The 27,986-nt window shown below is 40.3% G+C and overlaps 1 protein-coding gene across 1 annotated transcript in view; it reads left to right on the top strand.

The window, feature by feature from the left end:
- The window catches only part of CAPN8 (calpain 8), a 114,543-nt gene that overhangs the window by 24,509 nt on the left and 62,048 nt on the right, over positions 1-27,986 (top strand). Inside the window, exons 3-4 of the mRNA XM_044005092.1 lie at positions 26,960-27,078; positions 27,452-27,585. Of these exons, the coding sequence (XP_043861027.1) occupies positions 26,960-27,078; positions 27,452-27,585 (253 nt within the window). The remainder of the gene's footprint in view (positions 1-26,959; positions 27,079-27,451; positions 27,586-27,986) is intronic.

The following is a 27,986-nucleotide window of genomic DNA, read 5'->3' as shown; positions in this document are numbered from 1 at the left end:
AACTGAAAGACGCCAGTTTTTCAAGGACCACCCTTTTGGGGAGGAGATGAACAGTCCGCCTGCTGCGCATGTCAGACTGCCTGCCGGGTACAGTCCGCCTGCTGCGCATGTCAGACTGCCTGCCGGGTTTTTTGACTTCCGGGGTGGAGAGAAGCAGAGTAGGCCTTTTTGCCTGCTTGGCGGGACTCCTGGCGGCGCAGCACAGACGGTCTCCCTCACTCCAAAGGTGGCCTTTTTTGGTTTGGTGAGTTTTTATAAGAAATATAGACTAAGCCTAGATTTAAGACGATTTCTACTGTATTTCTACTTTCCTATCCTTCTAATCAACAACACCTTATATACAATAAAGGCTCTATCTAGAAAACCAGAAGCTTCTTCCATTTACTAGTCTGGGAGATAAATTAAGGGAAAAGTTAAGTAGGGGAGATTTATGATCTAATATCCAATTTTAAATTTCACACTTGGAAGGAAGTCTTGGTCCTAGGGTGCCTCCAGGGATCCTGGCTTATTCCTGTGATCAATAACTTTTATCAAGGAATAGCTAGAATGCTTCTTAGATGCACAGTTAGAAAGTATAGATATCATATTGAATGATAGGGTGAGATTCACAGCTTCATGGGATCAACAATTTAGAGCTAGAAGGAACCTTAGAGAACTTCTGGTCCAGCCTCTCATCCTATACTTGGGGAAACTGAAGCCCAGAGAGGTCAGATGACTTGCCCAGGGTCACACAGGAAGTAAATTGTCAGAGGTGGGATCTGATTCCGGGTCTAGATTCAATACTGTTTCCACTCCCTTTCAATGAGATTCAAAATATCTTGACAGGTTAGAATACTGGGCTAAACCTAGTAAGATGAAAAAAATTTTGCATGTGTGTGGGGAGGCAAGAGTTATAGTTCTATGTAGTTATCAGTATTGTGAACTCCCAGTATGCAAACTCCATCCATTAATGAAGATTTGAAACTCATAGTTTTAGAGTTTCATGGAAAGTTAAGTGTCTTTCTCATGATCACATAACTAGTACATGTTAGAGACAGGACTTGAACCCAGGGATTTTTTTTTGTTCCAAGGACAGCCTTTTATCCAATATACCACATTTTCATTTGAAAATAAAGTTTATATGGGGGTGGGGAATAAATAAAAAGCCTTGCATACAGGCTAAAAAAATTGATGGAGGAGGTGTGTCCATACAGCAGCTCATCTGGAAAAAATCTGGCAGTTTTAGTAGCCTACAAGCTCAGGATAAGTTAACAGTATAATATGTCAGCCCCAAAGTTAACAGAAGGCATAGTGTCTAGGATTAGGGAGGTGCTGGTCCATCTATACTCTACCCTAGATAACACTACGAGTATTGTATTTAATTTGGGGTGCTATATTTTAGGGAGTTTTTTGGCAAACTGGAGAGCAATCAAGAGAATGACAGTCATCATAGTGAAGGACCTCAAGATGGTGTCTGTTTCCTAAGGTGGCCAGCTTTGGGGTAGCTCTAATTGTTAGGAAGTTTGTCATGCAATGACTATTTGCCTCTTTGCATCTTCTGTGCACTGACCCTAATTCTGTCCTCCAGGGCCAAGCAGAGTAAGTCTAATCCCTCTTTCATATGACAGTCTTCAAATACTTGAAGACATATATCATCTCCATACTAATGTATTTCTTTTACATATTGGGGGTTAAGCACCCCAAATTTCTCTACCTGACAAAGGGACATCAAGGTGGAGGTATTCAAATCTTCCCTCAGACACTTCCTAGCTAGGTGATTCTGGGCAAGTCGCTTAACCTCTCAGGGATTTTTTATCTTTATTTTTGGTCATCTATTTTGCTTTGCAAACCTGCACACCAGGAACCTGGTCAGAATGGGATAGAGTGTTGGTATAAACCCCAGAGGAGGGTTTGCTGGGTGGCAGAAGTCATCCATTTCCTCTTGGCCTTCAGTGTCATGTGGCACAAGAGAAATAGCTCTCACTAGAGAGGTGTTCAGAATTGTGGCATATTCTGGAGGTTGGCTTCTGTGAGCTCCAAAAGATTGGAAACTTGCAATTGGAAGAGATCTGGGATTGAAGGGAGTTGGTAGATGATAGATTGGGGTTTCTACTTCACACACAGTGGAAAGCATGGTTGGAGTTAGCTCAGGTAATGCTGAGATGATTTATATATGAAGTGGGTAGAACTACACTGTGAATCAATCATTCTAAAAAAAGCCAGTCTTAATGCAAAGACCCCCATGGCCAGGAGAATGGATTGGACCTTACTGAGAAAGAAGTATGCCTCACAGTACTGACAAGGGGAACAATTGCTAATGTAAACCAGTTAATAAACCTAATAGTGAACAGGGAGTGAAACCCCAAACCAGGTCCCCACATTGTGAGTCAAATTTGAGCAACTGCTGATTCCAAACAATGGATGAATAATAGATTTAGAGCAGAGATTGTATATCTGACAGGTAGTTTGCTTGCTAGAAGAAAAAGGTGGCACCAAGTAGCATTTGTTGAATTAGGGCGAGGCATGGGCTAATCTTTTAAGTGCTTTGTTAGCTTTTAGCCAGTTCTAACAATGAAGCAGAATGTGGCCTGACCTTCAGTTTAAAATTGTTCTAAAATTAAGATTTTAAAAACTTTAAAATTTATTGTTTAACAAATTTCATTTTAAAGGCTTTTTCTTCCCTCCTTTAACCATTTCATTTTTCTCTCCCTTCTGTAGTATTTGGTTGAGTATCCACAGAATGTCAAGACTAGCCCTGCAGGGAAGCTTATATTTATTGACAGGTACATGTTATTTCACAGAGGTGGCAGGGAGAATCTTCCTTCTAGCCACCCCATTAGAGGTATGTTGTGGGTCAGTATCGATTCAAAAATTTACTTTTTGAATCCCTACTAATGTATTTCTTTTACCAGGCAACTCAACGACACACTAGTTCAAAACAGAAGACATTTAGAATAGCAAAATGCCTGAAAAAGAAATTCCTTCCATGCACACAGGGGTACATACACATAAAGGTTAGAACATCACCAGTTGAAGAGATAATGTATATGAATGGGACACATGCATGACTGAGGAACATGAGTAGACATATCTGTTTCCTTTGTTCTTGTCTGCTTCATTGAAGAGCTGCTAATAATCTCTGCTGATGTCACTAGTCTGTGAGCAGTTTTCTCCACTGATCTCGAGGTCTTTTGCTGATCTTCTATCCACTGCAGTGCTGTTTTCTGGTACCATCTCATGATATCTCCAACTGTGTTGCTCTATGCTGCCCTCTCTTACCAACACCAGCGAGCATCTTTGGTGAACTGAACCTACAGCTTCTGGGGTCTCATCTCTGTTAGGTCATAGACTTCATAGTTATTTCTGCACTTTTGTGATTTGGGGTCCTAGACAGTGATACCCAGCTAGCCACTGGGCATTTTTGTCTATTTTTAGGACAACTTTTTCTATTGCTGATTGAGCTCTTTTAATTTTTCCTTTATTGTTGTTTTATTAAAATCCTATCTTCTATCATAGCCCTGGTTGCTGGCTTCTGTTTCTGCCTGTCATCTTGAATGCCATTTAGCAAAACTTTGAAAAGGACTGTGGTGAAGAGATTGACTATCTTTTTTCTTCTTCTTAATGTCCTAGTCTGATGTGGTTGTTTGGGAATTTAAAGGGAACTTTGCAGTCAAATAGACTGCTCATAAAGCAAAACTATAGGTCTTTTTTTTTCTTTTTCGGGGCAATGAGGGTTAAGTGACTTGTCCAGGGTCACACAGCTAGTAAGTGTCAAGTGTTTGAAGCCAGATTTGAACTCAGGTACTCCTGACTCCAGGGCTGGTGCTCTATCTACTGTGCCACCTAGCTGCCCCAAAACTATAGGTCTTTAATTTGATATGTTTTAATTTATCACAGGGAAAATTCTATGACTTCACTTGAGACACACATTTGGGTGTGTTGACAGGGAGGCAGAGGTACTAAGAGAAGGACATTCGGGCTGTGCTTGTTCTTCCCAATTATGGACACATTTGGCATCTACAGAAACAGGGCATCCTCACCCCACCTGGGACAAAAGCAAAAATCTCCCAAGCATGACAGGGAAGGGGTATAGTCAGGGATACTGCCAGAGACTCACATTGAATGGGTTTCAGGCTATGAAAGGAGTCAGGAGTCCATGACGGTCCTGTGAGAGACCACTGCCAGAGGGTGTTATATCACGTTCTGAACATTCCACTTGAATTCAGTAGGTGGGACTCCTGTGTCTCTTGTCATGCCACACAACAATACAGCTCAGAAATTCAGAAGGAGTCTAAGGGTTTTATTAGGAGGGCTAGACTTTCACTGGATTGAATGGGAAGCTGGAAGTTTCTAGCATGGAAAGTTCCAGACGTATAAGATTCCAGGAAAGGAAGGGTGTTTCTGGTAAGAGAAAGGGGGGCATTTCTAGAGCATAGAGAAGCAATCATAAGGAAGGTTGCCCCACAAAACTAGAGGGACTTTCTGAACTACCACATCCAACATCCAAGGTCTGTTAAATAGTTATAACATATCTACTCACCCTTCTTCTTTATGATGCTTAAGTCAGATCTTTGCCTTCATCTTGTGTGCTCTGGTGAAGCCCTGAGTTACTCACAAATTGCAGGCCCATAAACAACTTTAAGGCTAATCTTTCTTGTAGAATTTAAATTAAAAAGTCTTTGTGGTATGGTGGTTAGCACGGTGAACTTTGAATCAGAAAGATCTGGGTTCAAATCTTGCCTCACATACTTTAGTGATTTGATTATAGTAAGTCACTTAATCTATTTGAGCCTCAGTTCCCTTATATGTAAAATGGAGATAATAACAACTGTACTACCTGCTTGAAAGGGCTATTATGAGGCTCAAATGAAATATGTTATTTGTAAACCTCAAAGTGTTATGTATAAGTCTCAGTTTTCAACATTATTACTATTATTGACAATAATAAAAAATGAATTATTAGGGAATTATTTTTGATGTCTGCCTTCTAATTACAAAGTCTTTTTGGGGGTGGTTTACATTTATACTGCAAAGTGTTTCATGTCCATTATCTCTTTTGATTTTGGTAAAATCTTTGAGATAGATAGATGGAAAGATAGATAGGGAGATAGAACAGTTATCTCAGGAGATTAAAAATACAAACAAGCCAGACAGTCCCTGATCTCATGGTAAGCTACCTTCCAAAACACATATAGGAGAAATGGAAAGGAGAGCAAGAGAGAGAGAGAGAGAGAGAGAGAGAGAGAGAGAGAGAGAGAGAGAGAAAATGGTTCATCAGATTGAGGAAAAGAAGTCCAGGGAGTAGAGTTGGGAGTTAAGTGGAGCCTAACTAGGGTGTTTTGGGTAGGCATTTATCTATTAAAAGAATGGGGTCTAAGTGAGAGGAATATTATGCTTATTTTTCAGGTTTTTATTTTTATTTATGGTTTTGGATTTCAATTTTTATCCGTTTTTCCCTCCTTCCCCTCCCCCTCCCTGAGGTGGCAAACAATCAGATATGGGTTATACATGTATGATTGTGTAAAACATGACCATATTTGTCATTTTGTACAAGCAAACTCAATTAAAAGAAAAAAATGAAAGAAAGTGAAAAATAGCATGCTTCAGACATCAATATCAGTTCTTTCTTTGGAGGTGGATAGTATGTTTCATCAATAGTCCTTTGGGATTGTCTTGAATCATTGTGTTGTTGAAAATAGTCAGGCCATTCACAGTTCTTCATCAAACAATATTTTTGTCTCTGTGCACAATGTTCTCTTGGTTCTGCTCATTTCACTATACATCATTTCCATACATGTCTTTCCAGGCCTTTCTGAAGTCATCCTGCTTGTCATTTCTTATAGCACAATAATATTCCATCACCATCATATACCACATTTTGTTTAGCCATTCCCCCATTGATGTACATTCCTTTGATTTCCAATTCTTAGTCAACACAAAAAGAGTTGCTATAAATATTTTTGTACAAATAGGTCTTTTCCTCTTTTTTTGGGGATGTCTTTGGGATATAAACCTAGCAGTGGTGTTGCTGGATAAAAGGGTATTCACAGTTCTATAGCCCTTTGGGCATAGTTCCAAACTGCTTATTTTATAGATGAAGGAAATGAGGATCAGTGAAGTTATGTACTCTCTCCAAGGACATATAATTATGAAGTGGCTGAGTTAGGAGGCCAGGGCTTTTCCCTCCATAAAATTGCTTCTCATAGAATCTGACTGATCTGTATCATAAGTGAGGATTTGTAGGAGGAAGGGGGTGGTTTGGCATATGTATACTTGTAATATAATAGAGGTATTCCATCAGAATTATCCCCCCAAAATAGGCTGGTGTGTAATTCTACTATTATCACTCAAAGGATTGTGGGGACATTTTTCTTTCTACTATTAGCTTGTCTTCACTTTCTCTTCTTTGGTGTTACCATTACCCAACAGATCCATAGCAATAGAGAACACACCCACACACCCACAAAGACTTAGAATCTGTTACAGGGAACAACTACAATGCGATGCAATCTTAGAGTACATATTACAGATAATTGTAGTGTCACAAATATATAGCCTCATGTGATTCATTCTCTTTGGCATAAGTTTAAGGCCTGAGTCTTTCCCCTTTCCCCTCCCTTTCTAGTCATTAAGTCCTTTTTCTAACCCTTCCTGAAAGAGAGAGAGAGAGAGAGAGAGAGAGAGAGAGAGAGAGAGAGAGAGAAAGAGAAAGAGAGTGTGAGTGTGGTGTCGCATCACTGGTCATTCCAGTTAATCCCCCCTATTTCTATTTTTTTACTCCTTCCCTAGTCTCCCTCCAACCTCCAAAGATTAGTCTGGGCTCTTCCCCCCTTCATCCCCCAGGTCTCTGAAGAATGTGGATCCTTTTTTGTCTGGGTTTCAAGTCCTTAGGTGACCATTTTTCTCAGAGCCACCTGACCCTCCAGAACAGCTGGTGTCCTCTGGACTGTGCCTCTAGACATCTTCTGATGAGTTCTATCCCTTCTCCTGATTCTGGTGGGTAAAAAGCCAAACATTGCTAGTAGGGTTTGCATTGAGAGCCTTCCACGAAGCAGAGAAAATTGTGGGTGGCAGCTCCATTAAGGCAAACTCTAAATGTAAACATGAAGTTTATCATAGTGTGTTAGGATTATAGATCTGGAATGGAAATCGTAGAGTTTTAGCACAGGAAGAGTACACAGACTTTTCTTCTGCTACCTCCTACACATAGCACTATTGGCTTTTAGTTAAAATTCCTTTCTTTGCACCTCAGTCAGTGACCCATGCTTCTTCTTTCTCTGCTTTCTCTAGCTTGTGCTCTTGAGCTCTGGTTCTCAGGCTAATTTCCCTATACTCTTCTCAATGAGCACATTGTGATTATTTTGTATTTAAGGCTTCTTGACTCTCAGAATTGTTATTCATTCATTCGACAGACAGGATGAGCAGCTGTTCAGGGCAGAGACCCTCACTAGGTGCTGGGATGAGAGGCAACTCGAGTCCCTGTTCTCATGGAGCTTAATAGTTTAATTAGGGGAAAGGAAAAGCAAAACAGAGAAAGATATGAGACTGTGAAGAAGCAGTATGGTACAGTGGAAAGAGAACACAATTAAGAGTCAGAGGATTTGGGTTCAAATTCTGATGTTATCATTACCTTTGTGACCTTGAGCTAGTCACTTAACTCTCTGGACCTCAGTTTCATCAACTGTAAAATGTTGGGTTAGACGACCTCTCAAGTTCCTTCCAACTCTGAATCAATAGATCACCTTTGGTTTAGGGAACCAGGAAAGGCTCAATGGAAGAGATTGGACCCTGGCTTGTCTGGAAGGAAGAGAAAGATCTCAACAAGTAGAAGAACAAAGTAAGGACATTCTAGGCATGGGAGATGGCCTGTACATGCAAGTACATGAAGACTGAGGAAAGGCAGTCAAGATATCATTACTTATATGGAGAGAGGAGTTTCATTTGAATTTTGGGGCCAAATAGTAGATTGCAAGGATAGAGAATACATGGAGGCAGCAAGTGTGGACAATTCTTTCCAGGAGTTTGATAGTAATAGAGATATATAGGAGAGAGATAAGGGGTGGGAGAAGGATCAAATGCAGGGTTTGTTTTTTGTTTTTTGTTTTTCAGGGTGGGATTTTTTAATACAATTAATAGTTTTTTGATATTTTTTGTAGGTAGTGGGGAAAAGAGCCAGTATATAGGGAGAGATTAAACATAAAAGGGAGATAGGGAAAGATGGGAGGTACAAGCCCTTGGAAATGGGAAAAGATGTGATCTTTGTATGGCACCAGTAGAGGGCGTGACCTTGGCAAAGAAAGGAGCCACATATTCCCCAGAGACTGCAGGAAAAGGGATGATGGGTGAGACTATAAAGAAGTATGGAGTTACCAAAAAAAAAGGAGTTCATGAAGGTTGACCTGTGTTTTCTCAGAAAACTGGAAGGCAAAAGGACATTTATTGAGAATGAAAAGGTCAATGAAGCATTAGGAGCTTGAAGAGAGAAGAGATTTGGAAATGCTTCTGATTGAAATGGCATAGAGAGTCATTGAAGGAAGAATCAAAGTTTTACCACATAGCAGTGACAGCTCAGTTGAGGTTAGATAAGGTGTTGGATCTAGTTATCATAGTAGTGTGACTTCCACTGAGCATATTCAGCCAGTAGAACAGGGTATGAGTAGGGAAGGCAGAGGGTGGGTGTGATCTAGAGGGAGCAAAGGATTCAAGGGTGGATGATAGTGTGTAGCTGAACTGGCTGGTCACCAGCAAGCCAGGACTGAGAAGAAGGGAGTGAAGTGAAAATTGAGGTGATTAGAAAAGCAGAGTACAGTGGAGGGACTGGATATGGTGAAGCTGAAGAGCAGGTTTTCAAAGAGTGAAGTAGTAGAAAAAACTGGAAGGACAGGAGGCAATGAACAGGGAGTTAAAAATCAAAGAGGACAAATAATTTCAAGGTATTGCACATAAAAAGATTACAGTGAAATAAAAAGAGTACTGGATTGATTGTCAGAGGGTTGGGTTTGAATCCTTGCTCTGCCACTTATGATCTTTGTGACCTTGGGCAAGTCATGGAATCCTTCTTGGCCTCAGTTTCCACATCTGTAAAATAAATTTATTAGATGACCTTGTAAGTCTCCTTCATTTTCAAGTCTAAGATTTTATGACCTTATGATTGAGTTCAAAGAACTGATTTTACAAGGTGGGAGGTGTGGCTAGACAGAACTTCATCTGAAAAAGCTTTTTTTTTTTTTTTTTAGCATAGTGTGAAGTAAATATGAGATAATAGTGTGGTATAATGACTTCGAGGGTGAACACAATCTTAAGCTGCCTCAAAATGTCACAGTGCCCAAGACTACTCATTATCCCTTAGCCACTCATTGTAATGTTCACTTGCTCACACTGCTCCATTAACGTTCCATTTCCTTAATGAAAAACTCTGAGTTTTCTCCATCTGACCAAACCCTTTTATTATTCCATCTCTTACTAAGTCTTACTCCTCGTAGACCTATGCTTTGCCCTCATCTTGATTTCCAATGTCTCCACCCCTTGCTATTCTCCCAGTGCTCTGATTTCACATCCCTTCCAGATTTCTATTCTATTATTAGCAATTCAACTTTATACTGTCATCTACTTGATAATCCTTCACTCCTTTGTTCTCTCTCCTTTTTCCCTTGCTAAACCCTAGCCCTAGACTATTCCTACCATTTGTTTCTTCCACTCCTACTCATCTGCTGCTGAATAGATTTGGAGGAAGTCATATAACCATGCTAACTGGGCACACTCTAAATTCAGGTTATCCAGCCTCAGTTGGGCACTCACTACAGTAAGGCAATCTTTTTATTCCTCACTAAATGATTCCCTATCTCACTTCTCACAGAAACTATTTCAATTTTTCCTTTTACCTCTTCCTAACTTTCCCTTCTTTCTACTCTTTTAGCTGAGTAGTGCTCCTCCTATTTTACTGAGAAAATTGAGTTCATTTGCCATGAGCTCCCTTTTCTCCTTTTTATCTCAAACTCCCTTGACATCATCCCTCAGTTCCTCCAGTCTCTGAGAATGAGGTGGCCCTTCTCCTTGCCAAGCTAACCCCTCCACAATGCTCTTGAATTCATTCTCTATTGCCTGAAATGCAATCCCTCCTTACCTTTGCCTCCTATAAATCCTCTCTTCCTTTAAGACCCAGATCAAGTACCAGTAACTTTTTCTGATTCTTCCCTCAATTGCTAGTGCCCTCCCTCTCTTACTAAAATTATTTTCTTTGTATCAATCTTCTCTATGCTTGTTGTCTTTCCCATTAGAATTCAATGGGCAGAATCAAGGGAACGATTCTATCCTCCCCTGCCCCCCCTTCCCCGTCCCTGAGGCAGTAAGCAATCAGATATGGGTTATACATGTGCAGTTATGTAAAACATTACCATATTGGTCATTTTGTATAAGAAGTCTTGAATAAAAGAAAAAAAAAGAAAAAAATTAAATATAGCATGTGTTCAATCAATATTACTTCTTTCTTTGGAGGTGGATAGTATGTTTCATCATTAGTCCTTTAGGATTGTCTTGGATCATTATCTTGCTGAGAATAGTTAAGTCACTCACAGTTCTTCATCAAACAATATTGCTGTCACTGTGTACAACGTTCTCCTGGTTCTGTTCACTTCACTACACATCAGTTCATATAAGTCCAGGCCTTTCTGAAATCATCCTGCGTGTCTTTTCTTATAGCACAATAATACTCCTTTACAACCAAATACATCATCTTGTTTAGCCATTCCCCATTTGATAGGCACCCCTTTGATTTCCAATTATTAGCCACCACAAAAAGAAGTGCTAGAAATATTTTTGTACAAATAGATCTTTTTCTCTTTTTTGGGATGTCATTGGGATATAAACCTAGCAGTGGTATTGCTGGATCAAAAGGTATGCACAGTTTAATAGCCCTTTGGGCATAGTTCCAAATTGCTTTCCAGAATGGTTGAATCAGTTCACAACTCCACCAACAATGGACTGGTGTCCCAGTTTTCTCACATCCCCTCCAATATCCAACATTTTCCCTTTTTGTTATATTAGCCATTCTGATAGGTGTGAAGTAATAACTCAGAGTTGTTCTAATTTGCATTTCTCTGATCAATAGTGATTTAGAGCATTTTTTCATATGACTATAGATAGCTTTCTTTTTTTGAAAACTGCCTTTGACCATTTATCAATTGGACAATGACTTGTATTTTTATAAATTTGACTCAATTCTCTATATATTTGAGAAATGAGTCCTATATCAGAGATACTTGTTTCAAAAATTCTTTCCCAGTTTTCTGCTTCCCTTATAATCTTGGTTACATTAGTTTTGTTTGTGCAAAACCTTTTAAATTTCATATAATCAAAATTATCTATTTTACATTTTGTATTGCTCTCTTTATCTTCTTTGGTACTAAATTCTTCCTCTGTCCATAAATCTGAAAGATAAATGAGTCCATGCTCTCTTAATTTGCTTATGGTATCACCCTTTATGTATAAATCATGTACTCATTTTGACTTTGTTTTAGTATATGATGTGAGATGTTGGTCTATACCTAGTTTCTTCCATACGGTTTTCCAGTTTTCCCAGCAGTTTTTGTTAAATAATATTTTTTTGTTCTAAAGCTTAGATCTTTAGGTTTATCATATACTATATTACCGTAGTCATTCAATATAGCTATTCTATATTGAATTCTATTCTATTCTATTCCACAGATTTACCTCTCTAATTTTTTTGGGGTGGGGCAATGAGGGTCAAGTGATTTGCCCAAGGTCACAAAGCTAGTAAGTGTCAAGTGTCTGAGGCTGGATTTGAACTCAGGTCCTCCTGAATCCAGGGCTGGTGCTTTATCCACTCTGCCACTTAATTGCCCCTTACCTCTCTATTTCTTGCTCAGTACCATATTGTTTTTTTTTTTGTTGTTGTTGTTGTTTTTTTTTTTTTTTTGCAGGGCTATGGGGGTTAAGTGACTTGCTCAGGGTCACACAGCTAGTAAGTGTCAAGTGTCTGAGGCTGGATTTGAACTCAGGTACTCCTGAATCCAGGGCCGGTGCTTTATCCACTGCGCCACCTAGCTGCCCCCACCATATTGTTTTGATAAGTACTGCTTTATAATACAGTTTGAGATCTGGTACTGCTAGACTCCCTTCTTTCACACCCCCCCCCATTTATTCCCTAATCAAGGCATCTTTTGAAGAGACCTTTTATATCTCCATCCCTCATTCCCATCCTGGCATGAGCCCATTCCACCTGGATATAAGAAGTGGAGCATATTCCTTTATTGGTGAAGTGAGAAGAGCATTAGATCTGAAGTTAAGATGTTCTAAATGTATCTCTACCACTAGCTTACATATGTGACCATGGACAAGTAATATGACCTATCTAAATCTTATTTTTTCTTGTTTTAGCTGATCTCTAAACTTCTTTCCAGTTATAACTCTAATACAATTCTCTGTTAAAGGCTCTCTCCCCTACACCCCAACCCCAGGTCCCAAGGATCCTTATTGTCTTCCATTATAATAGTTAAGACCCCATATTTCTATTTTAATAGAGAAACCTCTGATCTACAGAGCCCATCCTTTAGCCCCAACTCTGTAACTCTCAATCACTTTTGGGGAGGGGGACTTAAAGCTGCATCACAAACATTGAGCACAAGTAACACATCTTAAGGACACTGAGGGCATATCTCTGCTTTAAATGGTCACAGTGGATTCCACCAGAACTGGAGTTAACTTTCTACAACTCCTCTTTGTTAATTCAATACAATACACCTCCTATTCTCATTTATTTCTCTTGGACCTTGTGGTTCCAGTTTTTCATCATCATTTTGAATCACAAAAGACATTATAATTAAACTCAGTAAGTGAAACACTTTCCCCTGAAACTGGCTTAAGATGTATTTACATAAGCCACAAATATATTTATTTAGTGACTTATCCCTTGGGTAAATCAAACTCATTTTTATAATCTTCTGCTAAGGAATTTTCCCCTCCCTTTAGTACTAAGGGTGTGATTTATAGTCCTAAAAAGCAGGAAATCCAGAAGTGGAGACTCATGACATTGAACTTTATTCCTTAGACAATGGTAGAAATTAGATGAGAATTAGCCTGGCCAGCATTATGAACAACTGGACAAACTAAACACCAAAAAAAAAAAAACCCCTTAGAAATAATTAGAATAAATACTTTCAACAGTGAACAGTATTTTATAATGGTAACTCAGAAGGTCAAGCTCTTAAGAAGGCCTCTGATCCGGGGCGGCTAGGTGGCACAGTGGATAAAGCACCGGCCCTGGATTCAGGAGTACCTGAGTTCAAATCCGGCCTCAGACACTTGACACTTACTAGCTGTGTGACCCTGGGCAAGTCACTTAACCCCTATTGCCTCTCAAAAAAAAAAAAAACCCAAAAAACCAAAAACAAACAAAAAAAGAAGGCCTCTGATCCAAAGATAACCCATCAACCTTTTTCTTCTTCATCTCCTCTAACTGCATTTACTCTCTGAGGGTGCCCAGTAACTCCCTGGAGGCTAAGGCCCCCCAGCACAGAATCATCTTCATCCAAATGTTCAAATGAGTTTGCCTCCCAGTCCCACTGGGCTGTCCGTACCTGACTGTCAGTGCCTGAGAAGAGCCTTCCACATCACCATGGGAACCAGGGAGCTTAGGTACAAGGCCGACCTATGGGGGGCCTGGAAAGTGGATTACTTAAGCACTCTTTATTATGTGGCCCAGTTTTGAGAGGAGTTATTTTGGGGATATAAAAATAATAGATGTCATAAATGAGTCACAGTGCCACTGCTCAGAAAAATACGAGTAATTTCCAGGGCTGGTCTTTGATATGGGGTTATTTGATAGAATTTCCTCTAGACCATTGCCTTTGTTCTGGGTAGAACATGGCCTTTGGATACTTGTGATGTCAAGGAATGATGCATTCTGGGAAACAGCACCTCCCACATTGTTAATATTCACTAGAGTTGCAAGGGAACTCAGAGACCATTTGATCCAAACCCCTTATTGTACAGATGGAGAAAGTGAGTCCCAGAAATGAAGTGACTTATCCCAGATCACACAGCTAGTTAGTGAAAGGGCTAGCTAGCATCAGGGGTGTTAGACTTATATACTGTAAATATGGCACATGTAATTCTAGGACAGGGTGTTGAAGTAGAAAGGATGATGGTGCCGTACTCAACAAGTCTGAGTTCAAATCCCAGTTCTTATCAGTGCTAGCTATGTGACCTTGGACAATTTATTTCATTTCTTTGGGTTTTGGTTTCCTCATTTGTAAAATGAGGGATTTGGTTTTGGTGGCTTTGCTTAGGCCTATGAAGTGATAATATTAGGAAATTAAGAGTGGCTTAGGTTAGTTGCTAGGAGACTTTGAGTCACAGCATCCAATGAGCAGGATGTAGAGATATAGTGAAAGATGTCAGGTAGGAGCTTCTGGATTGAAGCATTCTGGTGGATTTACCTGATACAATTACTTGTCAGAACCAGGATGTGGGATGTCAGGACTTTCACAGTGGTCGAACGTGGTCACCATCTTGGCACAGCGACTGACCCTAAATGTTAGTCCTGTTTACAAATTAGGGTGTTCAGTTTGTCACCGGATTGATTCGGGAATGGCAACCTTTGAATGTTCCTCCCCTATATTCCTCCTCTGATGTCTCATTGTGGTGTGGAAGGTTGATCTGTGCTCTTGAAGGCTATGGCAGAAGAGCATAGCTCGGGCATGTCCTACCGAGGTGAGAAGTGTGGAGGTTGTGATGCATTTAATGTCTGTACTACAAGGATGAAGCTCATATGAAGAATTTAGAGAAACTCATCACTGGTTGCTTGCAGGACAATGGATTCTTCTTCTTCTTCTCTTTTTTGGCAACAGCAACTCTTTTATTTTTTTTGCAGGGCAATGAGGGTTAAGTGACTTGCCCAGGGTCACACAGCTAGTAAGTGTCAAGTGTCTGAGGACGGATTTAAGCTCAGGTCAGGTCCTCCTGAATTCAGAGCCAATACTCTATCCACTGCACCACCTAGCTTCCCCAACAACAGCAACTCTTAAACATCATCTACTAAGTCAATAACATAATCTACTAAGTCAATGAAGAGTTGCAATCCATCATGGTAGAGATAACATCCATCCAAACCAAATCCCAGATCCCTGAAGTATTGAAATGAAGTCAAGTACATAGGATTTAGAGCTGGCCAGTACCATAGGGGATGATTTTGTTCAACCTTTTCATTTTACAAATGAGAAAACTGAGGCCTAGAGAAGTTGGATGGCTTGCCCAAGGTTACACAAGTGACGTTGGGCAGAGCTAGGATTTGGATCCATATTCTCTAAATTTAATATATTAAAACCCCAGCTTTAGATCCTATGATCTCCCTTTGTTGGTATATTCTCCTTCACTGAACCTATTGGCTTTAGGATTTAGCAGCAACCATCATGGACCATCTTTTCCTTTATTTTATTTTATATTTAAAAATTTATTTTATTGATTTTTTTGTTTTTATAGGTAGTAAGATGTTGCAGTGCAGTGGATAGAACACTGGACCTAGAGTCAAGAAGACCTGACTTAAAATCCCAGACACTTCTGAACTGTGTGACTCTGGGCAAGTCACTTAACCTCTGTCTACTTCAGTTTCCTCATCTGTCAAATGGGTATCAAAATCGTGGATACCTCCTAGGGTTTTTGTGAGGCTCAAATGAGATAACTAACACGGATAAAATACTTTGCAAACCTTAAAGTGTGACATAAATGCTATTATTGTTATCATTTTATGGTTATTTATGAATATATGTCCTGCTCTCCCCACCCATCTGAACTGACTTCTCCTTTGTAACAAAGAGAAACAGTTAAGTAAAAGCAGCCAATATAAAGTGCACCTCTGAGAATATGTGCAATATTCTGTCTTCAAAGACCTTGCATCTCTGCTGAGAGGAGGGAGACCTATTTCGTTAGGTGGAGTCAGTATGTGATTTTTAAAAAATTATTCAGAGTTTAGCTTCCTATTAATGATCTCATTTACATTACTCTAGTTGTCTATGTTGTCTTCTGACTTTACTTTTTCCAGTCTGCATCTGTTCACACAAGTCTTCTCATGTTTTTCAGAATTCCTCATATTGAAAATTTTTTACTGTGCAACAATATCCCATTATATCCATCTGATGATCAATAAGCCTTATTATTACTAAGTCCCTACTATGTATGGGCCAGGCGTTGTTGCAGGTGCTGGGCAATAAAAAGGCAAAAATAAAATCATTTCTGGCTCGAACTGACATACTACTGGAGGAAAACAACCCATGCTTAGAGAAGTAAGGACAAACAAAAAAGTATATAGAAGATAATTAGGCACTAGTGGTTGGGGAGATCAGAGAAAGCTTCTCATGTAGGAGGTAGTGCTTGAATTGGATTTGGAGAAGGCTGTGGGTTCTAAAAGGCAGAGGTGAGGAAAGAAGACATTCCAGGCATGGGAGATGAACTGTCCAAAGGCAGAGAGATGGGGGATGGGATGCCATGTGCACCATTTTGGCTGGACCATAGAGTATGTGAAGGGGAGTTACATGTAATAAGCCTGAAAAGATAGTCTAGCTAGAACATCGTTTGTTCAGACACTCTTTAATCAATGGGTACCTACTTTATTTCTAGTTCCTTTTAGTTCATTTAACTCAGACATACATTTTTGTAGGCTTTGGGAACTCAGAGAACTAACTGCTTTAATCCTTGAACTGCAGAGAATGGTTGTAACAAGGTCAATGTATTAAACCAGTGTTGACACTATGACTACTAATGCTTACTAATTAGGAGCAGGAGATGCTCCTTAAAGATGCATTTCTCTTTCTCTGGGCTGTGCCGTGTGAGGGAAAGTAAGCAGTCTAGATGCCAACAGAACCTTTCATATGGGCTTAGATTAGGCTCAAAAAAAGACTTGTAGTGGCAAAGGCAAAAGGAGTTACACGCCCAGGATCTGAGTTCAAATCTCAGCTCTCTGTTGGCTATCTGTGTGACCTGGAGCAGATGTAATTTTATTTCTCTGGATCTCAGTTTCCTCATCTATAAAATGAGAAGATTGGAATAGAGAATTTCTAATGTCTGGGTCCCTATGATTTCCTGGGCCCTGTTCCAAGAGGATAACTGGTCCTTGATTTGTTCTGGATAAGCCACCTTACATGACAACCATTTTAGGCACCTTGGAATAGAGGTGTCAAACTAGAGGCTGAAAGCACCTGCATAACTCCCAGCTGAACCAGATTAAAATATAATTGGAAAATATTTTACAAAATAAATTAAAAAATATGACATAGACAATGTTAATTTGTGCCTTTCTGAGTTAATATATGGGAGGCAAGATCTGTTTACTGCTATGAGATCAGAACCTGGGAAGATTACCACTGTGGGGAAATGGAGAGTGATAGTGGGAGTCTACAATTTCTCTTGGATCTTATCTAGCATGTATCCTTGCCCTGTGTTTGACAATTGTATTCTATGAGCCAAGCAAAACCCTCCTTTTCTCAGATTGTCCTGATCCTGGGAAGACTCTCCTTTACTTTGCCTCTTAAAATCTCTAGTTTCCTTTAAGGTTCAGCAGCTGCTGCCTTTTCCCACAGTTATTAGTGTTTCCCCAATCCCCATTAAAGGTATTTTGTATTTATTTTTGTATATTTCAAATTATGTATATATTGTTCCCCCAAGTAGAATATAAACCCCTTGAGGGCAAGAACTGTCTGTTTCCCAGATCCTAGTCTGGTGCTTAGAGCCTAATAGGTACTTAATAAATGCTTGCTGTTGTTGTTGGTCCCTCATCTTATTCACCAGAGTTAACTCTGAATGACTTGTGGCTATTTTCAAATATCAAATCCATCCTCATAGGATGAACATAAAAATAACAATAATTGTAACTTTTAAATAATGCTTCATGGCTTACTAAGTTCTTCCCTAAGGGCAACAATGTGAGGTAAGTAGTACAAGTATCATCATGCCCATTTTATAGATGAGAAAACCAAGTCTTAAAAAGACTTGTCCACAATGACATAGCTAGTAAGTGGAAGAGCTGGGATTTACGCCCAGAGCTTCTTATTCTACATCCAAGGCTATTTCTACTCTACATCAAAGATTTGCCACCACTGTGCCTTATTCTCCCAAGGTGACTTCTGTGACAGGGCCAACACTCATTTGTATGTATGAATTCTGGTGTGTTTATTAAAGAATCAGTCTTATTACCTCACTCTCATCTCAGATACTAACCAGCAGGGATCTAGCAGCATGCCCTGTACAACCCTTCAGAGCCTAGGTGCTTACTGAAAGAGCAGGGCAGATTTGGAGAAATGTCAGGAGTGGACCAGATGAAAAGAAAATTAAACTCCTTTCCAGCTGGTAAGCCTTGTTTGATGTCAGCGTGTCAGCAATTGAAGAATATTTTTTTGCTGTGCATTGAATGGTAATGCCAAGGGAATGTGGCTGGAGGGCTGTTGGATGAAACCCAGGACTGGAAACCAAGTGTCTTGGGTTCTCCTTCCTGTTTCTGCTACTGACCTGATGATGTCCCACTGCTCAGTGTTCATCCTCCTCATTAGCTGGGGATAATAGTATTCCCCACCAGGGGTTTGTTTCTAAATGCTCTGAGGAAAGGAGCTGGGGCTATATTCAGCACAGAATTCTGTCTGATCTTTCTGATCCTTTCCAATGGAGTGTTGAACCTACAAACAGGCTAGCAGCTCTCCAGAGGCAGGAGCAGCAGCCGGCCAGTCAATCAGTCAGTCAACAAGCATTGAAGAGCTTACCCTGTGCTGGGCACTGTGCTAAGCAATGGGGATACAAAGAAAGGCAACCTGCCAGAATTTTATATTCTAGTGGGGGAGACCACACGCAGACAACTTTGTATTTGCAAGATCCATGGTTGGTTTGTTGGTTGTTGTACTTCATTTTTGAAGAGGATCAAAATGACATCACTACATTAGAGTCAAGTTATATAGTGTGTCCAACAGTGGCTGATCAGAATGATATGAGCTCAGAATTCCCTACCACAGGTCAAGCACAAATAGTCCATGTGAACATTTGGGGTGGATTCTCTAACTTTGTGCATCTCATGTTTCTTTTGTGCTATTTCAATTCTGCTTTGCTCATAGAGCACAGCACCTTCTTTTTTGAGAATATGCCCTACTGGGTGGTCCTATGCTAGTGTCTCCATGTCATGCAATCAATTCCAAAGTTTTTCAGAGAGACTTTGAGAGTGTCCTTGTATTGCTTCTTCTGACCACCATGTGAGTACTTGCACTGTGTGATTTCTCTGTAGAATAGTCTTTTAGGCAAACATACCTTTAGCATTCGAACATTGTGGCCAGCTCATTGGAGTTGCATTCTGCAGTAGAGTTTGAATGCCTAGCAGTTTAGTTTGAGAAAGGACCTCAGTGTCTGGTACCTTATCCTGCCAGGTGATCTTTAGAATCTTCCTAAGAGAATTCAAATTGAAATGATTCAGCACTAGTAGACTGTCCATGTTTCACAGGCATACAACAATGAGGTCAGCACAATGGCTCTGTATACCTTCAGTTTGGTAGTCAGTGTAATACCTCTTCCCACCCACACTTTCCTTCAGAGCCTCCCAAACACTGAGCTATCTCTGGCAGTGCATGCATCAAACTTATTGTCAACATGTAAATCACTAGAAAGCAAACTGCCAAGGTAAGTGAATTTATCCACAGTACCCAAAACTTCTTCATTTGCTGTAACTGGTGGTTTCACATATGGCTAGTGTGGTGCTGGCTGGTGGAGCATGTGTGTTTTCTTGGTGTTAATTTTTAGGTCAAAATTAGCACAAGCATCAATTCATACTTTCTTGCATCTCAACTTCAGAGGCTTCATTGAGTACACAATCATCTGCAAAAAAGAAAATCATGCACTGATTTTCCTTCTACTTTAGTCTTGGCTTGTAACCTTTTCAAGTCATATAATTTACCATCAGTGCTGTAGCTAACCTTGTTGCTGTATTCATCCTCATTGAAGGCATCTGATATCATTGCTGAAAACATCATGTTAAAAAGCATGGGAGCAAGCATACAGCCTTGTTTCACTCCATTGGAGACTGAGAAAGTGTGAGAGCATTGTCCATTATCCAGAACCCAGGCAAGCATGCTGTCATGAAATTGATGTACAATACTGATGAACTCTCTAGGCACCCAATTATTTTTTTTGTGGGGCAATGAGGGTTAAGTGACTTGCCCAGCTAGTAGGTGTCAAGTGTCTGAGGCTAGATTTGAACTCAGGTACTCCTGACTCCAGGGCTGGTGCTTTATCCACTGTGCCACCCAGCTGCCCCTTAGGCACCCAAATTTTGACATACTTTTCCATAAATCCTCATGACTGACTGTATCAAAGGCCTTGTTCAAATTGAGAAATGTTTTCTACAGACCTTTATTCTGTTCCTGGCATTTCTCCTGGAATTGTCAGGCAGCAAACACCATATTAGCCATTCTTCTGCCCTTTATGAAGCCACGCTGGCTTCAGACCATCTTCCAGGTGAAGGATCAGCCCATGAAGAACTCTGTCAAGAACATTGCCAGCAATGACTAACCCTGTGATTGCCACAGGACAATCTATTTACCTTTATAGAGATGGACAATGGAGGTATCCTTGAACTCCTGGGGGATAACTACCTTTTGCAAAAACAAAAACCCTAGAAAATTTCAGTCAGCTTTTGTATGAGCAATGGATGCCCCACCTTGTAAATCTCAGCTGGGATAGAATCAGTACCAGGTGCTTTGCCACAGAGGAGTCTAATGGCATTCAATCCTTCTTCTTCAGTTGGAAATTTGGTTAGAGAGGGATTAACTTCAACCTGAGGTAAACTGTCATTGGCTTCAGCATTGATTGACGATGGTCTGTTGAGAACACTATGGAAGTATTTAGCCCATCCCTCTGGGATCGTGCCCTTATCACTAATCAATGTGGTTCCATCAGCACTGAGTAGATGAGATGCATAGGTCTTTGGCTCATACATAGCTTTCAGGGCATCATGGAAGTGCTTTGGATCATTACTATCAGGAGGTAATCTCAGAAGGAAGGAACTAGCAGGAGGGCTGGGAAGGGGGTGGGAGTGGTGAGGATGACCACTGAGCAGTGGGACCTCATCAGGCCAGCAACGCAATAGGAAAGAGAACCCAGGATGCTTGGTTTCCAGTTGTGGGCTCCATCCAACTGTCCTCCAGCTGGATTCCACTAGTGATAAAGGTCTCTTGAAGAAGCACTTGGCTTAATTCACTTTGCTTCTTTTGGGCAAGATAATCCCAGATAAGTAAGGGCCTGTGAAGTTCAGTGAAGCTGGCTTGGTGTTGGTTGAGATATAGGGGTGTGTTGGAATCATCTTGAACTGCTGAGAGCCGATTGTTAAAATGTCAACGTGGTTAACAATCACAGGGATTGATTTTTGTTTTGTGACTTGTCTACAAAGACAAAAATGAAGCTTTCCTTGACTTCAGAGGCAGCTAGGTGGCAAGGTGGATAGAGTGATGGGTCTGGACTAAGGAAGACCTGAATTCAAATCCAGTCTTAAACACTTACTAGCTGTGTGACCTTAACCTTTTTTTAAAAAACACTTTTATCTGCCTCAGTTTTCTCAACTGTAAAATGAGGCTAATAATAGCATTTACCTCCCAAGGTTGCTGTGAGGATCAAATGAGATAGTAGGCACTCAATGAATGCTTTCCCTTGACTTTTTCCCCTGTCAAGTAGTTTACAATCTGTTTAGTTAGACCAAGGATTCTTAAACTGTGGGTCACAACCCCATATAGGGTTGTGTAACTGAATGTTGGGGTCGTGAAAAATTTGGCAACATTAAAAGGTTTTGTATACCTTTTTTTTTTTTTTTTTTTTTTTTTTTTAGTGAGGCAATTGGGGTTAAGTGACTTGCCCAGGGTCACACAGCTAATAAGTGTTAAGTGTCTGAGGCCGGATTTGAACTCAGGTACTCCTGACTCCAGGGCCGGTGCTCTATCCACTGTGCCACCTAGCTGCCCCCGCCACCTAGTTGCCCCTTATTTTATATACCTATATAACTGGGGTTGCATAAAAAATTTTTGGGGGGAGAAGGGGTTTTGAGTGGAAAAAGTTTAAGAAGCCCTGAGTTAGACAACAGGTACTGTTGAGTAGATAAAAATAAATACGATGTAATTTGCTCCAGAGCCCAACCCATTGTAAAAGAAGAAATGTATTGAATATATAGAACATAGATTTAAATTGGCAGAAGGGATTCTAGCTATTATCTAATCTCACCTTCTCATTGGACAAATGAGCAAAATGAGGCTCACATAACTTAAGTGGCTTCTCAAGGTCACAGAGGTAATAAGGGGAAGTCAGGATTTGAACCCAATTTCTCTGGTCCCAGTCAGTATTCTTTTACCATACCATGCTGACAACTAAACTTTCTATCCAGGAAGTTGGTGATGTGTTTCGACGAATCAATCAATTGATCACCTATATAATTTATCACAAAGATAAAAACAAGACAGTCCCTCACCTCAAGGAGTTGATATTCTTTTTTTAAACTTTATTTGATTTTATTTAGTGAGGCAACTGGGTTTAAGTGACTTGCCCAGGGTCACACAGCTAGTGTTAAGTGTCTGAGGTCGGATTTGAACTCAGGTCCTCCTGAATCCAAGGCTGGTGCTCTATCCACTGTGCCACCTAGCTGCCCCAGGAGTTGATATTCTATTGCAGGAAAAAATATGTGTATATAAATAAATTGAAAATAAATATAAAGTAAATCCAAAGTCAGGTGGTAGTGAAGAAGGGGAGGGGAAGACTTAAGGTATCAGAAAAGTTCGCATATAGGATGTGTTACTTGAGTTGCATTTTGAAGGAAACCAGAAATTCAGAGGGCACCTAGGTGGCACAATGGATAGAGTATCCAGTGTGGAGTAAGGAAGACTCATCTTCCTGAGTTCAGGTCTGGCCTCAGACACTTCCTAGCTGTGTGACCCTGGGCAAGTCACTTCACCTTGTTTGCCTCAGTTTCTTCATCTGTAAAATGAACTGAAGAAGGAAATGGCAAAACCACTCCAGTGTCTTTGCCAAGAAAACCCCAAATGGGGTCAAGAAGAGTCAGATGTGACTGAAAAATCGCTGAACAAGAAGAAGAAATTCAGAGGGAATGGAGGGGAGGAGGCAGTGCATTCCAAGCATGAGAGCTAGTCTTTGCAAAGGCATGGAGATGGGAGATGGAATAATATGTGGAAAAGACTTCAAGAAGGCCAGTTTGGCTTGATCAGGGAGTGTGTAAAGGGCAGAGTATGTTTAATGAGCCCAGGATAGGTAGGCAGGAACTACACTGGGAAGGGCTTTAATAATAAGAGTAAATAATTGCTAGCATTTACATAGTGCTTTGCATATATTGTGCCATTTGATCCTCACAACAATTCTGGGGTAGGTGCTATTATTATTTCTATTTTTATGGATGAGGAAACAGAGAAGATTAAAATTGATCCTCTATCATTTATTTATTGATCTCATTTCCAAGTACTTGATTTTGTCCTGTAACTGCTTTCACCCCCTATAATTGCTTGTCATAGTTCTTTGCCTCTGACTTTAGTTTAGAATTCAGTTGGCCTGTAATGGGTTAATTTGAGAAATCCAGGTCTCCTGCTGATCACTAATCTCTTCTTGCCTTGAGGAATTTTGTTAACCTTGGGGAGTGTGTGTGAACATGAGGGAGTCGGGCCCAATATCTTTAATCTCCCAAGCTATCCTTCGAGGATGCCTGGTTTGCTCTCCAAAGGTCTGGGCCCCTCTCTTGCACCTGCACTCATACAATGAGCACTTCTTAGTCTCATGAGTAAAGGAAGAAGGGCACTGCCAGCCTCCATCACCAAACTTCCAACCAATCATGACATTCCCTTTGTCTCAGCTTTGTAACCAGTTGTGTTGTCCTCAATCCTATGATGTTATCTACCCTGTTTGTTCTCTACTCCCCAAAACCTATATAAGGGGAACTGTCCTTTTGCTTGGGGTCTTTGGCCTAAATGGAGGCAAGTCATTGACCCATTTATTGACAAGCAGCATGCCTTTGCTAATAAAGGTTAATTTGCTTGGATATTTTCCTCAGTTTACCCCTTTGTTAAATTCCAATCGAGACAAAATTAAGGCTGAAAGAGGTTAGGTAAGTTGCCCAGTGTCACATTGCCAGTGTGAGAATAAGATTTGAACTGAGGCAGTTTTTGAATTCAGGTCTTCCTGGCTTCATAACTGTACCAACACACCACCTGGTTGCCTCTTTAAATGTGAGAAACACAGAAGTTTGTTTTTAATCCTAGCAGCAATAGGGAACCATATGGCCAGACCTGTGCTTAAGAACATCATTTAAACAGCTGTGTGGAGAATGGAAGGATGAGGGCTTGGATTGGGAGCAGGGTGATCAATTCAATGAAGAGGCTACATCACACTTGTCTAGGGGAGGGGCGATGAAGTCCTAAACTGGGGGTAGCTGTCCTGTGGATGGAGAAAAGGAGATAGAAATGAAAGATGTTGTGGAGGTACAATCATCCAGGCTTGGCTACTGATTGCACGTGGGGGCAGGGTGAGGGCAAGAGAAGAGTCCAAGAGACCTCCCAGATTCTGAACCCAGGTTGCTTTCTGAAAGGATGGTAGCACTCTTCCTAGAAACAGAGAGGTTGAAGAGAGGGGTTTTTGTGTGTGTTTTGAAAGATAATGAATTTTGTTTTTGGCATGTTGAATTTAAAGTGCTATACAGGGCAATGAATTCCAAAGAGGAGAAGGAAAGGTATCTGGCACTCCTACTACTACCACTACTACTACTACTACCACCACCACCACCACTCCTCCTCCTCCTCCTCCTCCTCCTCCTACTACTACTACCTCAAGTTTATATACTACTTTAAGATTTGCAAAACACTTTACAAATATTATTTCATTTGATCCTCACAGCAACCTTTGGGAGGTAGGTACTTTTATTATCCTTATTTTACAGATATAAAACTGTGGCTTGCCCAGGGTCACTTAGCTAGTTAGTGTCTGAGGTAGGATTAGAATTTAGGGCTTCCTTACCACAGCTTCACCACATAGCTGCCTCACAATAGAATGAGGACTCTGGTGGAGAGAAATAAGGCAAAATATCATGGAATAGCCTTCTTTCCTTCTTAGGCAATCTGAATTTTGGGGAAAGGAAAGTTCTTATTCCTACCCTTTAGAATCCCTTGTTTCCTTTAAAACTCAGCTCAAGTGCCACCTTTTACATGATGAGTCTCCTGACCCAGCCAACTGATAGTGCCTTTCTCCCTTAAATTACTTGTATTTATTATGCATTTTATATATAATTATATGTACTCTCTAGCCCCTTAGAATCTAAGCTCTTTGGGGGGCAGGGATAGCTTCATTTTTTTCTGTCTAGCCTCCCTACTTAGCACAGTGCCTAGCTTATAGGTGCTTAATTAATCAATTAACAAGTATCTGTTAATTGATTATCTTATTCCGGGCATTATTTTTTAGTGTTGAAGATACAAATATAAAGAGCTAATCAATCCCTGTTCACAAAGAACTTATATTGAAAGAGGAAGACAATAAATATATAGAGAAATACAAACAAATACCAAGGGGGCAACTAGATGCCTAGTCAAGAAAAGCTGAGTTCAAATCTGGCCTCAGACATTTAATAGCTGTCTGTCCCTGGGCGAGTCACTCAATGCTGTTTGCCTCAGTTTCCTCATCTGTAAAATGAGCTGGAGAAGGAAATGGAGAACCACTCTAGTATCTTTGCCAAAAAAAAACAACCTAGAAGGGGTCACAAAGAGTCAGACATGACTGAAAACGAGTAAACAACAATTACTTAATAATGAACTACTTTGTATTTATTTATATATTTATGCTCTCTCTCTATATAGATGCATACATAGGTGTGTGTATAACCAAATATCTATATTACTATCTCTTCGTTTTGTCCACCATTAGAATACAAGCTTCTTGGGAGTAGGGATTGTTTTTTAATTTGTATTTGTATCTCCAGTGCCTAGCATAGTGCCTGGTAGATTGTAAATATTTAATACATGCTAATTGGTTTGTTGATTGAATGGACCACCAGCTTGTACCAGGATAATATATTTTGTAGGCTTTTAGGAGTTTCCATATGATTTTGATGTCATTTAAAGATAATGATAGCATATGATGTCATAGAAACCACAGTATGGTAGGACTCTGAAATAAGGTGGGCTTGATTCCTGGCTTTCCCACATCACTGGACTCCATGGAGCCTCTGAGTCCCAGTCTCTTCATTTATAAAGTGAAGGGTGGGATTATATGATCTCTGAAGTAATTTCTAGCTTGAACATCCTATGATTCTAACCCCTTTCTGCCTTCTTTTCTTCCTTTGGAAAAGGGGAATAATTTAGTGTGATCTAAATCCCAGGAGTATCATAAGTAATGAAACCTCAAAATTGTCATGAGAAATTTAGAAATGCTACATAAAGGAAACTAATTTACAAGAAGCTGCATAAGTCAGTTCTTTGTTTTCTGTAATCTTGGCAAGAAGGGGAAATGGATAGCCTATCATGTCATAAGTTTAGGTATTCTTTTGGGAGTGGGTCTCCCTATTTTGGCCAGACTGCAAGTACAGTGGCCACTCATGAGCCCAACCCCACTTCTTATTGGCATAGAAGTTTTTGAGTTGTTCCATTTTTGACCTGGGTCAATTTGCCTCCTTAGGCAGCCTAGTGTTCCCCACCCCCACACTCCCACAAGCTCACCACTTTGGTGATGGACTTAATGTGGACACCTGATTGATTTTAGCCCTATTGCAGCTTGGAACTCCTGAGCTCAAATGATCCACTAGCATCAGCCTCCTCCACTAGCAGGGACTAGAGACACGTGCCTCTATGTCCAATGGCCATGACAATTTATCAGTGGTACCCAGACTTATACCTAACAGTATTTTAAAACCAATACCCTTTATAGGCCTGGCTTGACCAATGTATGTGTCCTATGTGGTACTGTACAGGTGACTGCTGGCTCCTGGCAGCCATTGCTTCCTTGACCTTGAATGAAGAGCTCCTTTACCGAGTGGTCCCCAAGGATCAGAGCTTCCAGAAGAACTATGCAGGAATCTTTCATTTCCAGGTACTATGACTTGTTTATTGCACCTAAAACCATCTTCCCCACCCTGAGCTTTATGTAATCAGTGACAAAATCCATCCATCCATCCATTAATTCACTCACTCATTTATTCATCCATCCATCCATTCATTCACCCATCCATTAAAAAATTGACTTAAAAATGGACAAGTCAATGGAGGAGCTCTGTAATTGAACAAGATGGATCCTTATTCTATTATCTGTTTGGGGAGGGGAACAGAATGTGTACAAAATAACTATAAAATACCCACTTTGAATTCTTTGGAAATAATATTTTCTTGGTAGATAGACATTATTCTATTCCATCAACTTCCCCCTTGACCCTTTATGACCAGACTTTGGGCTTCTTATTCTCCAGTTCTGGCAGTATGGAGAATGGGTGGATGTCGTCATCGATGACAGGCTTCCCACCAGAAATGGGAATTTACTATTCCTTCATTCAGAAGAAGGCAGAGAGTTCTGGAGTGCTTTGCTGGAAAAGGCTTATGCCAAGTAAGTGGGGGAAGTTTGGGGTTGGGGGCCCCAGGATGCCCACCGCACTTCTAAACTCTACACAGATCCATATTTAAAATGCTATCTTTGTTTTGCTATCTTCAATTAGAACTCCCTTGAGTTAGAGACCCAATAAGCTTTATAGCGTTATGAATTTAGAGCTGGAAAGGATCTCAGAGGTCCTACAGCACAACCTTTTCATTTTACGGATGAGGAAACTAAAGCTTAGAAAGATTATGTGACCTGCCTAGAGTCATAGTGCTACTAAGTGTCAGCGTGTACTGAGAGGAAGAATTTGAACTCAGGCTTTCCTGATTCCAAGCCCAATACACCATCTACTAACTCATGCTGCTTCGAATAGTCGAAATTAGCCTCCCACTTGGCCTATGAGTTAAAATCTA

This window comes from Dromiciops gliroides, chromosome 4, assembly GCF_019393635.1.
Source record: "Dromiciops gliroides isolate mDroGli1 chromosome 4, mDroGli1.pri, whole genome shotgun sequence".
In the NCBI taxonomy this organism is placed as follows: domain Eukaryota; kingdom Metazoa; phylum Chordata; class Mammalia; order Microbiotheria; family Microbiotheriidae; genus Dromiciops; species Dromiciops gliroides.
Note: the sequence above shows the minus strand (reverse complement) of the source record. Positions and strands in the feature narration are given on the sequence as shown.